The 15979-nt window shown below is 50.3% G+C and overlaps 1 protein-coding gene across 1 annotated transcript; it reads right to left on the reverse strand.

Annotated features, from left to right (window-relative positions):
• Window positions 1–10201: 10201 nt before the first annotated feature.
• Window positions 10202–14487, reverse strand: LOC140421279 (complement component C1q receptor-like). Its single transcript, XM_072505871.1, has one exon. It carries the CDS (start codon window positions 14349–14351, stop codon window positions 12531–12533), a length of 1821 nt encoding a protein of 606 aa, XP_072361972.1. The 5' UTR covers window positions 14352–14487; the 3' UTR covers window positions 10202–12530.
• Between the last annotated feature and the right edge of the window lie 1492 nt (window positions 14488–15979).

Genomic DNA, 15979 nt, shown 5'->3' on the forward strand with positions numbered 1-15979 from the left:
ACACTCATTCTCGCACTCCAACACACACAAACTCACTCTCACTTCCACACGCTCACTCCTGCACTCTCACTGCTGCACACACTCCCTCTCTCTTTCATTCCCACACGCTTATACACACTCACTCTCTCGCTTCCACACACTAACTCTCTCACACCCACACACACACTCACTCTCTATCCCACACACACACACCCTCCCTCCCTCCCAGACACACACACTCACTCTCTCACTCCCTCACACTCTCTCACTCCCTCACACTCACTCACTCTCTCACTCCCTCACACACACTCACTCTCTCACTCCCTCACACATACTCACTCTCTCACTCCCTCACACATACTCACTCCCTCACACTCACTCACTGTCTCACTCCCACACACACTCACTCTCTCACTCCCTTGCACTCACTCACTCTCTCACTCCCTCACACTCACTCACTCTCTCACTCCCTCACGCTCACTCACTCTCTCGCTCCCAAAACACTCACTCTCTCTCTCACTCCCTCACACACACTCACGCTCTTACTCCCTCACGGTCACTCACTCTCTAATCCCTCACACACACACTCATTCTCTTACTCCCTCACACACACTCATACCCTCACTCATGGACACACATACAGTCACTCTCACTCCCAAACACATGCACTCACTCTCTTATTCCTGCACATATACACTCCTGCACACAAACACTCACACTCTTACAACCAAACACGCACTCACACTTCCTCACACACTCATTCTCTCGCTCCAACACACACAAACTCACTCTCACTTCCACACTGTCACTCCTGCACTCTCACTGCTGCACACACTCCCTCACTCTTTCATTCCCACATGCTTATACACACTCACTCTCTCGCTTCCACACACTCACTCTCTCACTTCCACACACGCTCACTCTCTCACTCCCTCGCACTCACTCACTCTCTCACTCCCTCACACTCACTCACTCTCTCACTCCCTCACGCTTACTCACTCTCTCACTCCCTCACACACACTCACTCTCTGACTCCCTCACACATACTCTCTGACTCCCTCACACTCACTCACTCTCTCACTCCCTCACACTCACTCACTCTCTTGCTCCCTCACACACACTCACTCTCTCACTCCCTCACACACACTCACTCTCTCACTCCCTCACACATACTCACTCCCTCACACTCACTCACTCTCTCACTCCCACACACACTCACTCTCTCACTCCCTCGCACTCACTCACTCTCTCACTCCCACACACACTCTCACTCTCTGACTCCCTCACATATACTCACTCCCTCACACTCACTCACTCTCTCACTCCCACACACACTCACTCTCTCACTCCCTCGCACTCACTCACTCTCTCACTCCCACAAACACACTCACTCTCTGACTCCATCACACACACTCACTCTCTCACTCCCTCACACACACTCACTCTCTCACTCCCTCACACATACTCACTCCCTCACACTCACTCACTCTCTCACTCCCACACACACTCACTCTCTCACTCCCTCGCACTCACTCACTCTCTCACTCCCACACACACTCTCACTCTCTGACTCCCTCACATATACTCACTCCCTCACACTCACTCACTCTCTCACTCCCACACACACACACTCTCTCACTCCCTCGCACTCACTCACTCTCTCACTCCCACAAACACACTCACTCTCTGACTCCATCACACACACTCATACCCTCACTCCTGGACACACATACAGTCACTCTCACTCCCTCACACATACTCACTCCCTCACACTCACTCACTCTCTCACTCCCACACACACTCACTCTCTCACTCCCTCACACTCACTCACTCTCTCACTCCCTCACACACACTCACTCTCTCACTCCCTCACACATACTCACTCCCTCACACACACACATTCTCTCACTCCTGGACACACATACAGTCACTCTCACTCCCAAACACATACACTCACTCTCTTATTCCTGCACATACGCACCCCTGCACACACTCACTCACTCTCTTACAACCACACACACTCACACTTCCTCACACACTCATTCTCGCACTCCAACACACACAAACTCACTCTCACTTGCACACGCTCACTCCTGCACTCTCACTGCTGCACACCCTCACTCACTTTCATTCCAACACGCTTATACACACTCACTCTCTCGCTCCCCCACATTCACTCTCTCACCCCCACACACACACTCACTCTCTCTCTCCCACACACACACACTCCCTCCCTCCCTCCCTCCCAGGCACACACATTCACTCTCGCTTCCCCACACACTTATTCCCACTCCCAGACACACTCTCGTTCTCACTCCCATTCATACACTCGTTCTCACTCCCATTCACACACACACTCACTCTCTCACTCCCAAACACTAACACACTCACGCTCTCACTCCCACAAACACTCACTCATTCTGATAACCTCACACACACTAATTCTTCCACTCCCATGCACATGCACTCACTCTCTACACACACTCTCACTCCACATGCACTCACTCACTCTCTCACTCCCACGTGCTCACTGTCTCGCTACCAGACACATACAATCACTCACGCTCCCACACACACTCATTTTGACTCCCAGACATACACTAATTGTCACTCCCATTTACACACATTCACTCTCTCACACATACTCTCTCCCGGACACACAAACAGTCACTCTCACTCCCAAACACAAACACTCACTCTCTCATTCCCGCACACGCTCACTCACTCCTGCACACACTCACTCACACCTGCACACATTCACTCAATCATTCTCTTACAATCACACATGCACTCACACTCCCTCAGACACTCATTCTCTCACTCCAACACACACAAACTCACTCTCACTCCCGCACTCACTTCGCACATTGACTCCCGCACACACTCACTCACTCTATCATTCCCACACGCATTTACACACTCGCTCTCTCGCTCCCCCACACACTCACTCACTCTCTTACTCCTGCACACACGCACACTCACTCTCTCACTCTTGCTCACGCACATTAACCCTCTCACTTCTGCACACACACATTCACTCTCTCCCTCCCTCCCATTCTTACTCATCCTCTCACTCCCACGCGCACACAGTCTCTCTGTCACTCTGACACACACACTCACTCTCTTTCTCACTCCCACATCCACAACACTCAGCCCTCCACGGACTCCAGCCCCACTGCACCTTCAAACCCTGGGCTCTGCCCGCCACACATTTATTTCCTGTGGGCTCAGCACCCTCAGCACACACACTGCCGCTGGTGTTCGCTGCTTCTCTAATCTGAGACAGTTTCCTGCCCTGATTTGCTCATACTGTGTCTCTCAGCAGCAAAACATGGGAAAGATGTGGTGCAAACATGTGGTGCATTATTCTTTGATAAATGTGTCTTTTTAAAAAAAACACATTTCCTTTGCATGTGGCTTTGAATTTCTCTCTCTCTTGCTGGCTTTACAGTTAAGAGTGCAAAGCAAGTTGTCATGTAGCACGTAGAGTCAGATCTCGAGTCCACTGCAGTAGTGGGGAGCCTCAGTGAGATGCGGGTGAACTGAGAGTGGTTCAACATTCTGGGGAGATGCTAAACTATGGTAGAACAAAGGTGGAACAGCAAAGATTTGGTAGCATGTGTGTGATAGGAGTGGGGGCATGAGTCTGGGGGAGCGGGGAGCTCCATTTGTCGGGCAGAATTCTTCACAGTTGGTTCAGCGTCTCCAGCATGACTTTCCAGGAATCCCTACAGTGCTGAAGGAGGCTTTCGGTCCATTGAGTCTTCACCAACCCTCTCAAAGAGCACCCTACCCAGGCCCAGCTCCCCGCCCTAGCCCCATAGCCACATCTGACCTGCACATCTTTGTACACTAAGGGACAATTTAGCATGGCCAATCCACCTAACCTGCACATGTTTGGACTGTGGGAGAAAAGCTGAGCACCCAGAGGAAACCCACGAGACATGGGGAGAATGTGCAAACTCCACATAGACAGTCATTCAAGGCTAGAATTGAACCGGACCCCTGACGCTGTGAGGCAGCAGTGCTAACAACTGTGCCACTGTGGAATGGAGCCAGATCTCCTTCTATGTATGTTTCCATTGTGCTTCTAAGAGAGGTATGATGGCAAAACTGGCATACCTCTGAAGAAGCTCTTGACCACAGATAGAGGGGAAGGCAGTCAGGGAGACAAACCCAGGGACACTCCTTCAAAGATCAATGACAGAGCACCCGTGTACTGTTTCTGGAGATCTAGAAAGTTACACACCAATGTACTCACACATGACAAACTGCCCCTGCTTCACCTCCACCAGACATGTGCCCTGAGAAACCCCTGCAGTGATGTCCTGAGGCTGAGGTAATTGGCCTTTGAAAACCACAACTATCTTCCTGGAGCTATGACTCCAAGTCGTTGAAGTGTTTTCCACTGGATCCCCATTTGCTTTACTTTTGCTAGAGTTTCTCTGTGCCATACTTAGTCAACGGTTGATTTGATGTCAAGGGCAGCCACCCTCACCTCACCCCTGGTGTTCACTTATTTTGCCATGTTTGGAGCAGGACTGTAATGAGATCTGGAGCTGAGTGTGCCTGGCAGAACCCAAAGCATTAATGAGCAGGTTATTCATGAGTAAATGCCACTTGATAGGACTGCTTACATCTCTTTTCACCATTTTGCTGATGATTGGGAGGAAGATGATATGATGGTAATTCGTCAGGTTGGCTATCTCTTACTTTTTGCGGGCAGGAGATACCTGGAGTAACTTTCCATATTGTGGGGGTAAATGTCAGTTTTGTCGCTATTCTGGGACATCTCAACTAGAGGTCCAGTTAGATCTGGAGGACAGATTTTCAGCACTACAGTCAAGACGTTACTGGAATCCATGGACTTTGATATAAACGTCCCATTTCTTGACATCCTGTGGAGCGATATTTGTGGGGCTTACACATCTGCTTTTGAGTTATTAAAGGCAATAGTCCCTGCAGACCCTGGGTCTGTGAGACTTAATCGCTCCACATTGCCTTTTTGAAGGGCATCTGCCATCTACCTGGAACCTAGGGGGTAGCACTTTCACGATCAGTCAAGACCCTCACAGCCCACAGTGCTTGTATCCAGGTGAGGTCAAGACAAAAACTGTACTATCAGCTCATGTACTCTTCACAAATATAGCAAGTAGATAATAGATAAATTGGTCAGAATGGCCACACTTGCAACACTGTCCCACGGCATTCGTCAAAGGCACATTCATTCCTCATTCATAATTCCATTGTCATTCAGGGTCACCGAGGACGATTGTTACAGCTTGACTATTACCTCAGGTAACACTGTACAAACTACTTTTAATATTTTGTTCTGTAATATCATGTGGAAGCATTTTCACAAAACCATGTGTGGACCATGCATTTGACTCAGTGGGAATGCAATACTGTAAAAAAAATCAGCCCTGTGATGTTTTACACGTTTATTATTTTCATTTGAGTTTTTAAATCATGGTGACACATGTAACAATTACATTTAGATTAGGCAGACACATATGAAAAAAATAATCACGCCAAAACAACGTACCAAGGCAAACTACACTATTTTACCAGATGCTGTGTCGCTGACAGCCTTTTGAGTCAATTCACATTGTGCATACGTTAAAACATTTTAACCATCAATGATCCTGGCTTACTCGTAACAGGAATGGTTCACTTTCCCGGAGCACTGCCAGCAGCCTGTCAAAGCAAGCTCTCGCACATTGCAGGTAACTGTTGTGCCGAACCACATTTTTGAATCCCTTTTTGAAGCCTTCAAACTGGGCTGGCTGGTGACCCTAACTGGGAAGAACGTGCATTGTTTCCCTTTCCCCTCTCTTCCTCCACAACTAACCGGGTGAAATGACACACCTACAAGTCAGGATGACGTTCCAGTGCTTCCTTCTGCCACTTGTTCGACAGAACATTAGGCCCAATTTTCCTCAGCTATTTTTCCACCGTCACACAGTACAAAGCAGAAGAATAAGGGGGCAGCTACCCAAGGTGCCTGGATTCTGCCCATTCAGCTGCCAGACCCTCAATCTTGTGCTGACCAATGTACCTTGACAGTGGGGGTGGGGCAGCTCAGTACATGTCAGGCGTAATGTAGGGTACCACTGGTCTGACAGTCTCAATTTGCTATTGGACCACGCTGCTGGTGGCCACTTGAAGGCACACCCTTCAAACTTAACTTTAGAAACTTTTGCCAGCTTTGCTTTGATCCCAGGAGAGAAGGCAGCAAGAAGATGCCAGGAAGAGGTAACATAAAAGTAACGGTTAACATTTTAAGCCATCACACTTTTTATAACACAGAGTTTAAATACAGCAGTACTACAGTTGAATGCCTATGTAACAGGCATTTACAGTGTTCACAGTATATGGGAATATGATACTGTTACAAACCTAATCAATATTTCTAAGTTGTCTCAAACTAGCACAGTGCATAAACATGTGTTTTTCAATTCAACAAAATAAATATAACCTCTCAGTTTTCTAAAGGTGTTGACTGGTGCTTTTAAACGTTTTATAAAAAGAGCAATTCCATGTCTGATATTTATTTGTTCTTGTGTGATGTAGCATCTAGGTGTTATTTTAAATCCATGCCTGAGAAGTTTCACTCACTAGGAGAGTATATCAGCAATTCAGCCATGCAAAGCAGTCAAAAACTTGCATTTATACAGCACCGTTCACAAACACTAGACATTTCAAAGTACTTCACAACCAAAAATGTACTTTTGAAGTCCAGTCACTGTTGTAATGTGGGAAACGTGATAGCCATTTGCATACAAACAGCAATATAACTATGACCAGATCATCTGTTTTTTGAGATGCTGATTTAGGGATAAACATAGGCCAGAATACCCCAGATAACCCCTCCGCCAACCCACCACCAAGCTTAGAGTTTTGATTCATGGCTCGAGAGCTATTGAAGCATTTATGGAACAGAAGGAAACTATTCAGCCCTTTGAGTCCATGCTAGTCCTCTATAGTGTAAACCTGCCAGTCCCAAGTTTATTTCCTTCAAATGCTGACGTAGCTCCGATTTGTAATCTTTGATTGTCTCCACATCCACTACCCTCGTAAGCCGAGAGTTCCAGGCCATTATCAGACACCATGCAAAAAAAAGTTCTCCCTCACATCCCCCTGCACCTCTTTCCCATAACCTTGAATCTTTGGACCCCTCGTCTTTGTCCCACCAGCCAACGGGTAGAGTATTTCCATGTCCACCTTATACAATCCTGTCATAATCTTATACACCTCTATCAAATCTTCCCTCAATCAAGGCAAACAGCCCCAGTTTCTCCAACTCAATCTTGAAGCTAAATGTCCTCATCCCTGGAACCTCCTCTGCACCGTCTCAAGGACCTTCACATCTCGACTGAAAAGTGATGACCAGAACTGGGAACCATACGCTAGTTGTGGCATAACCAGAGCTTTATAAACACTCAGCATAACTTTTCTATTTTTGTACTCCATAGCTCTATTTCTGAAGTCCTATATTCCATTTGTTGTGTTAACCACTCTCAATTTGTCCTGTCACCTTCAATGCTCTGTGCATGTGCAACCCCAGGACCCTTTTTCCCCACACACCCTTTGGAATTGCGCCATTAAGTCTCTATTGCCTCTCTCTATCCTTAAAGCATCAACTCAGAATTCACTGTATTAAATTCCAATACCACTTCTTCTTCCCTATTCTGCTAACCTATCTATGTCTTGTTGCAGTTGATTTACACAATCCAGTTACACGCCCAGTCCATCACACAAACCTGCCTCCCTTCCATTGACTCCATCTACACCTCCCGCTGCCTGGGGAAAGCGGGCAGCATAATCAAAGATCCCTCCCACCCGGCTTACTCACTCTTCCAACTTCTTCCATCGGGCAGGAGATACAGAAGTCTGAGAACACGCACGAACAGACTCAAAAATAGTTTCTTCCCCACTGTCACCAGACTCCTAAATGACCCTCTTATGGACTGACCTCATTAACACTACACCCTGTATGCTTCATCCGATGCCAGTGCTCATGTAGTTACATTGTATATCTTGTGTTGCCCTATTATGTATTTTATTTTATTCCCTTTTCTTCCCATGTACTTCATGATCTGTTGAACTGCTCGCAGAAAAATACTTTTCACTGTACCTCGGTACACGTGACAATAAACAAATCTAATCCAATCCAATTTGTATTATCCTCACTCTTTGCCACACTTCCAAAATTGGTTATCAACAGATTTTTAAATTTTAGACTGTATTCCAATATCAAGTCATTTTTCTATATCAAAACAGCAATAGTCATAGCCCTGACACTTGAGGAGCAGTATTGTCTACAATACTCCAGTTTAAAAAATAACCGTGAGCACCGTTGCTGTTTTCTCTTTTGAAACCACTTTCCAACTTCTCGAGCCATGATTTTTTTAACCAACCTTTAACATGATATTCTTGAGAATACTGCATGAGATATTTACTTTTACCTGACAGAGCAGCTGGGGCCTCAGTTTAATATCAGGTGGAGAGGGGTGGTAACATAATGGGCGGGATTCTCCTAGCCTTCGTGCCAGAATTGCACTCGGCGCGGGGGCGGGGCGTCTGACCAGAGATCAGGGGCGAAATTCTCCGGAAACGGCGCGATGTCCGCCGACTGGCGCCCAAAACGACGCAAATCAGTCGGGCATCGCGCCGCCCCAAAGGTGCGGAATGCTCCGCATCTTTGGGGGCCGAGCCCCAACCTTAAGAGGCTAGGCCCGCGCCGGACGAATTTCCGTCCCGCCAGCTGGCGGAAAAGGTCTTTGGTGCCCCGCCAGCTGGCGCGGAAATGACATCTCCGGGCGGCGCATGCGTGAGAGCGTCAGCGGCCGCTGATGGCATTCCCGCACATGCGCAGTGGAGGGAGTCTCTTCCGCCTCCGCCATGGTGGAGACCGTGGCGAAGGCGGAAGGGAAAGAGTGCCCCCACGGCACAGGCCCGCCCGCGGATCAGTGGGCCCCGATCGCGGGCCAGGCCACCGTGCGGGCACCCCCCGAGGCCAGATCACCCTGCGCCCCCCCCCCCAGGACCCCGGAGCCCGCCCGCGCCACCTTGTCCCGCCGGTAAGGTAGGTGGTTTAATCTACGCCAGCGGGACAGGCATTTTAGCGGTTTGACTTCGGCCCATCCGGGCCGGAGAATCGCTGGGGGGGGCCCGCCAACCGGCGCGGCCCGATTCCCGCTCCCGACGAATATCCGGTGCCGGAGAATTCGGTAACCGGCGGGGGCGGGATTCATGCCAGCCCCTGGCGATTCTCCGACCCGGCGGGGGGTCGGAGAATCTCGCCTTAGGTCCGACGCCACTCCCGCGATTCTCCAGTCCATGGAGAATTGCTGCCAATCGGGTGTGCACGGTCGATGCAGCGCTGGTCGGGGGCCATTGAAAGAGGCCACCGCGGCAATTCTCCAATTGCAGCTGGCCGAGTTCCCACCGGCGTGGTTCTCTCATAGTTTCACCCGGCGGGCACTCGGCGTGGCAGCTGCGGACTCAGTCCACGGCCAGGGGGCGAAATTCTCCCGAAACGGCACGATTTCCGCCGACTGGCGCCCAAAACGGCGGCAATCAGACAGGCATCGCGCCGCCCCAAAGGTCCGGAATGCTCCGCATCTTTGGGGGCCGAGCCCCAACATTGAGGGGCTAGGTCGGCGCCGGAGGAATTTCCCCCCCGCCAGCTGGCGGAAACGGCCTTTGTTGCCCCGCCAGCTGGCGCGGAAATGACATCTCGGGGCAGCGCATGCGCGGGAGCGTCAGCGGCCGCTGACAGTTTCCCACACATGCGCAGTGGAGGGAGTCTCTTCCGCCTCCGCCATGGTGGAGACCGTGGCAGAGGCGAAGGGAAAGAGTGCCCCCACGGCACAGGCCCGCCCGCGGATCGGTGGGCCCCGATTGCGGGCCAGGCCACTGTGGGGGCACCCCCCAGGGCCAGATCGCCCCGCACCCCCCCCAGGACCCCGGAGCCCGCCCACGCCGCCTTGTCCCGCTGTTCAAAAGGTGGTTTAATCCACGCCGGCGGGACAGGCAATTTATCGGCGTGACTTCGGCCCATTCGGGCCGGAGAATCGAGTGGGGGGGCCCGCCAACCGGCGCGGCGTGATTCCCGCCCCCGCCGAATCTCCGGTGCCGGAGAGTTCGGCAACCGGCGGGGGCGGGATTCACGCCAGCCCCCTGCGATTCTCTGACCCGGCCGGGGGGGGGGGGGGGGGGGGGGGGGCGGGTCGGAGAATGACGCCCAGGGTTCCGATCGGGGGCCACCGATCTGCGGGCGGGCGCGATCTGGGTGGGCCTATCTTCTTGGTGCCGGTCGCAGTGTGGGTCGGCCATGTCGCGCGGGGCGGCCGGCACAGGCCGCAGCCGTGCGCATGCGCGGACCCCCAACTGGAAGTGCATGGCCCGTTTCGGCAGCCGGAGCTGCGAGGAGCACTTCAGGGCCCTGCCAGCCCCCTTCAAATTGCAGAATTACCCTGGACTTACTCCAGGTAAGTCCAGAGTGAATCACGCACGTTTTTTCGTGGGTGTTGGGGATATAGCCCCATTATTGGAGAATTCCCCCATGTTAATAGAGAAATCTAGAGGGTCAGGCAAATGCTCTGGGGACTGAGGTTCAAATTCCATGTGCAGCAGCTGATGGAATTTAAATACAAGTAACGCAAGTAATGGTGACCATTGAAACTATCATCGATTGTCATTCAAACCTATCTGGTTCACTAATGTCCTTTAGGAGGGGAATCTGCTGTCTTACCTGGTCTGGCCGAAACGCAACTCTCGCCCAATGGCCTGACAAGCCACTCAATTCAAGACCAATTAGGGATTGTCAAACAAATGCTGGCCTTCAAAGCGATGCACACATCCCATGAAAAAGTACAAAACCTCCAGAGGGCTATGTCTGTGGCAGGCAATACAGCACACCCTCAATACTGAACTGTAATATCAATACCTCTAGCACTGCAGCACACCCTCAATACTTAACTGTAATATCAATACCTTTGGCACTACAGCACACCCTCAATACTGAACTGTAATGTTAATGCCTCTGGCTGTATAGCACTCTCTCAATATTGAACTGGAATATCAATGCCACTGACAGTACAGCAATCCCTCAATGTTGAACTGTAATATCAATACCTCTAGCACTACAGCACACCCTCAATACTGAACTGTAATATCAATACCTCTAGCACTACAGTACACCCTCAATACTGAACTGTAATATCAATACCTCTGGCAATACAGCACTCCCTCAGTACTGAGCTGTAATATCAATGGCTCTGGCAATACAGCACACCTTCAATACTGAGCTGTAATATCAATGCCTCTGGCAATACAGCACTCCCTCAATAATTAACTGGAATATCAATGGCTCTGGCAATACAGCACACCTTCAATACTGAACTGGAATATCAATGCCTCTGGCAATACAGCACTCTCTCAGTACTGAGCTGTAATATCAATGGCTCTGGCAATACAGCACACCTTCAATACTGAACTGGAATATCAATGCCTCTGGCAATACAGCACACCCTCAATACTTAACTGTAATATCAATACCTCTGGCAGTACAGCAATCCCTCAATACTGAACTGTAATATCAATGCCTTTCGCAGTACCGCACTTCCTCAAGACTATTATTATTATAACTCGGTAACCTACTTGGATTTTGGTGCTCTGCATTGGGTATTGAAATCGGAACTTCCCCGAACCAGCCCTGAGAACACAACCCATTGAACTACAACGAACACCATGGAGACTCTCTGCGCAAGACCTTCACGCTCCCTATGAATATTTTGAGGGAATAATATTTAGTATTTTAATGCTCAACAATATGCTTTGAAAGGGTTTGTCTTCACCCGAAAGTATTTGATGTTAGGTTAAGCATAGCAATGAAACATTTGTAGTATCATTCAATGATAATGCTTGGACTGTATCTTGAAAGGACCATCATAATATTACTTTTAAAATCTGAATTTGTAACACGTTATTTGGCCAGAGTTTAGTATCATGAACCTCAGAAAATGAGTGCTATTTGTGTAGCTGTGCACTGAGTTCACATTTCAGCTCGCGCTGCTGACCCAAGAAGAATGTAGGGAGCGAAGGGAAACTTCAGTAAACCCCATTCAATGTACAGAGAGAACATGCTGGAATCACTCCACTGAACAACTCTGACGAAAGGTCACTGACCTCCTCTCTGGCCACGGGTGCTGCCTGGGCTGCTGAATTTGGTTCTAATTTATTCTTTTTCAGGGTTTTTGGGCGGCATTAACTGTCCCATCCTTAACTGCCCTCAGTGTTTCCAGCATGGACTCATTTTGTATTCCCGATTTGCAGCGCCCGCAGTATTTTACATTGTAAAATTCAGACAGTCAGGTAAAAAGTAATCAGAATACACTGTTGTCTGAAACCATTTTTAAAAATACCAGCACAAACTTTCCCCTCACCAAAAAAACATAGTGAAGGATCCGAAAGCACACATTTAGTTCTGTTTCTGAAGGCGTTCAGGGGTTTTGAAAGTTGGGTCACATATTCTGAGGTCCGGTCTATATTGCGGTCTGATTTGCTTCAAGTTCCATGTAGTTATCGGCTGCAGTGTGGCAGCCGGCAGATGTGGCTTTCCAAGGAGTTCTAAATGAGGATGGTCCAGCCGCTTGAATCCAGCTGTAGAAGTCTGTAGCCTTCCCTTCCGCTGACCTGTGGCGACAGCACAGGACCAATACCAAGGAGCACAAGAGGAGGAGCACGGCGGCAGAGCCCAGGGCACAGGGCAGTAACCAGGCTCTGTGCTCCTGCTCTCCGCCCTGCGTGGGGGTCCTCACTCTGCCCGGGCGGGAAGTGATGGGCGGGCCGCGTCCAGTGCTGAAGTCCGCCACTGTCCCCTCCCTCTGCCCGCCGACGGTGGGCACACCAGGCCTTTCTGACTCAGTGGCCGCCGAGTCCATGTGTCCCGAGGTGGTGCCCAGGTGAGTTGTGTGGATCCCAATGCCAGCTGGCATGGGGGCACTCCAGTCCCCAGCCGAGGTCAGGTCCGGGGGGCTGGCAATCAGCGTGGTGGCCAAGTGCTGTGGGGCACATGACACACCATCTTCAGCCAGGGTGTAACCCCCAGGGCAGGAGCAGTGGAAGCTGCCCTCAGTGTTGGAGCACGCCCTCTGGCAGGGGTGCCCTGTGCATTCATCCAGGTCAAGGCAGGAGTGCCCGCTGCTCACATAACCCGCTCTGCAGTGGCATCGATAGGACCCCTCCGTGTTCTGGCACATCTGGGCACATGGCCAGGCAGCACACTCGTCCAGGTCCTGGCACTGCCCGTCCATCAGGACAAACCCCTTTGTACAGCGGCAGCTGAAGCTTCCTGGTGAGTTGATGCAGAGCTGGGGGCAGTGGGAGGCGTTCGCACATTCGTCGACGTCCAGGCAATTGTGCCCATTTTCTGCCAGTCCATAGCCCAGGGGACAGGTGCACTGGAAGCCAACGGAGAGATGAAGGCATCGGTATTGGCACGGTGCTGCCTGGCAGTGATCCAGTGGCTGGCAGGAGCGCTGGTCGCCCCCAAGCTGGTAACCCTCATGGCACTGGCAGTGGTGTCGCCTCCCCCTCTGACTCACGCAAAGCTGGGCACAGCCCCCGTTCTCCAGGGTGCAGCCAGAGGGAGGGGCACAGAATGGACCATCCTTGGACCAGCCAAACGACCCTTGGCTTTTCTCCAGGCACAGAACATATCCCATCGCCGGTGCCTCCTCACAGGACACTTTTGCCAAGGAGCCGAAGGGAACCAGCGTCAAGGAGGAGCTCTCTGCATTGAAGGGTGTGCTGTAAGTGACCAAGCCCGTCCCGTTCAGCCCGATCGCCTGGCACATGCCTTTAAAGCTGAATTTACAGAGGTACCCGTCCAGGTGCTGGGTGCACACCCCGTCTGACCATTTGAAGTCCTCCGAGCTGCTCCGGGAGTGGGAGACAGTAATGTGGACACATCTGCGGGCGGTACAGGTGCCCAGCGGCTCCCTGCCCCAGTTGGAGTAGGTGGTCTGGTCGCCCCCCGCGGTCCAGAGGAAGCCCCTCAGGGGTTTGTGCTGCTGGTAACAGTGCCTCTGGGGCAGGTGGAGGCCCATCCAGAACCTCCACTTGCGGCTGGGAGGAGGCCCCGGGGCGAGGGTGGAGAGCAGGTCCTGGATGTGCTGGGCCTCCCCCGGATCCTTGGCTGTCACCAGGTTGCCCCCGTTGGCCCTGCAGCTGGCCAGCGCCTCCTGGAAGGGCTTGCTGCCCGTGTGCGCGGTGTAACAGGCATTGTGGCCGCACACAGTGTGCGAGGGCACCGACAACTGGCCCGCCACTGCCACAAACAGCACTTGGAAGAACAGCAGCATCTTCCTGCAAGACACAACACCGGCAATAAAACACTCAGCCTGAAAGCACAGCAGCCACAGTGCCTCCAAACGCGCGGCCTCAAATACCGAGGCAACTGGCTGCAGTTTATTCTCATTGCCCCTCTTTGACAAGAGCTCAGTGTGAACTATGTTTGTTATTCAATGATTCTCCCACGGTTTCAGCATTGCATAGCGGAAGCAATGAAAAAGTCACTTGAGAGTTGTAATGTTAGCATTCCTTCACACCTCCCACCCTTACATTCCAATGTGGGAAACAGGGCTTCAAAGAAGTTAAATGCACTTCCACATGAATCCCCTCTGCCCCCCTCCCGGAGTATCTTCCATCACTCAGAGCTCTACACTAAATATTTAGACACACACATGCATATATATAGTGCTTCAGATGTTTCATTTAGAACTGAATTCGAACGGCTTTCAATAAAGTCTATCGAAGCTACCCTGAGGTGGGGGTGTAAAGATTCAGCTTGCGTTCTGGTTGACTGTAATGGAAAATTTAAGAGTGACCTTGTTAATGTGATAGCCTGGCTAGATGCTTTTGGAAAGTAGTCCCCTAGGCTAACCGCAGCCCCCTCACCCCTCCTCCCTGAGATCTTTATCATTGGAGGTCGTGGGAATGTTACATTTTAAGTGCAGCCCAACCAGAACAGCTGGACTCGCTACACTGAAGCGCGTTGGGAATTTTTATGTTTCAAAAGTAGATTTTACCTATGGATAATCGCTTTCAATTCAAACACTTATCAATCGAGGAAGAATGATTTGCTTACTTTCCACCAAGAAAAAAAAAGGGTCTAGATATTTCCCAAACTGATTTGATTTGGGAAAGGATTAAATGAGTTCCCAGGAGACCTAACATTCCTCATTGGGGGATGCTGTGAAACTTCAAGAGCTTATACACAGAATAATTATTGTGTCATCGAAAGTAAAACTATATGTGCCCAGGGAGCCACAATTCAAGAATGTCCGTTATTATAACTGATGAGCTTTAATAGTTTCTTGTATCAGTCAAATGCTACCTGGGATATAGCAAACAAATGTGAGCGACAGTTCACAGACCACGATTAGAAAACATGTGGTACAATCTTACATTGATTAAACCTGCAGAGTCGAAACAAGTCCGAGGCGCATAGAGAATTATTTAGAGGTTGCAATTGCATTGGGATAAATTGCTGTTCACTTGAGCTCTGTAGGATCCTGGATTGCTGGCGGTGTGTGACAATGCATCGGAGCAGATTTTGCAGTGGGAATAATGGTGGTCACGGTTATTTATAACAAAATCAGACAGCAACTTTCGGCGCGCCTGCATATGCAGTTAAATGTGGAAATCTGGAAGTTGTCCTAATCCTTCAAGATCTGTACAATACAGCACCTCACCATCTGACTCATCTCTCAAATGCAATGAATCTTCTGTATTTGCATTGTACAGAGGAAATACATGTCTGGCATAACCAGCCCATGACAGTGCCTCTCCCCTCCACCCCCCACCCCTTTCGCCGTAACCCGCACAATCTCTCTTTTCCAATTCCCTCTTGAATGCCTTGATTGAACCTACTTCCATCACACTGTCAGGCAGCCAGACCCCTGTTGATTTTGAAAATCTCTGTCAAACT

The sequence above is a fragment of the Scyliorhinus torazame genome, chromosome 1 (genome assembly GCF_047496885.1).
Source record: "Scyliorhinus torazame isolate Kashiwa2021f chromosome 1, sScyTor2.1, whole genome shotgun sequence".
Taxonomy (NCBI): Eukaryota; Metazoa; Chordata; class Chondrichthyes; order Carcharhiniformes; family Scyliorhinidae; genus Scyliorhinus; species Scyliorhinus torazame.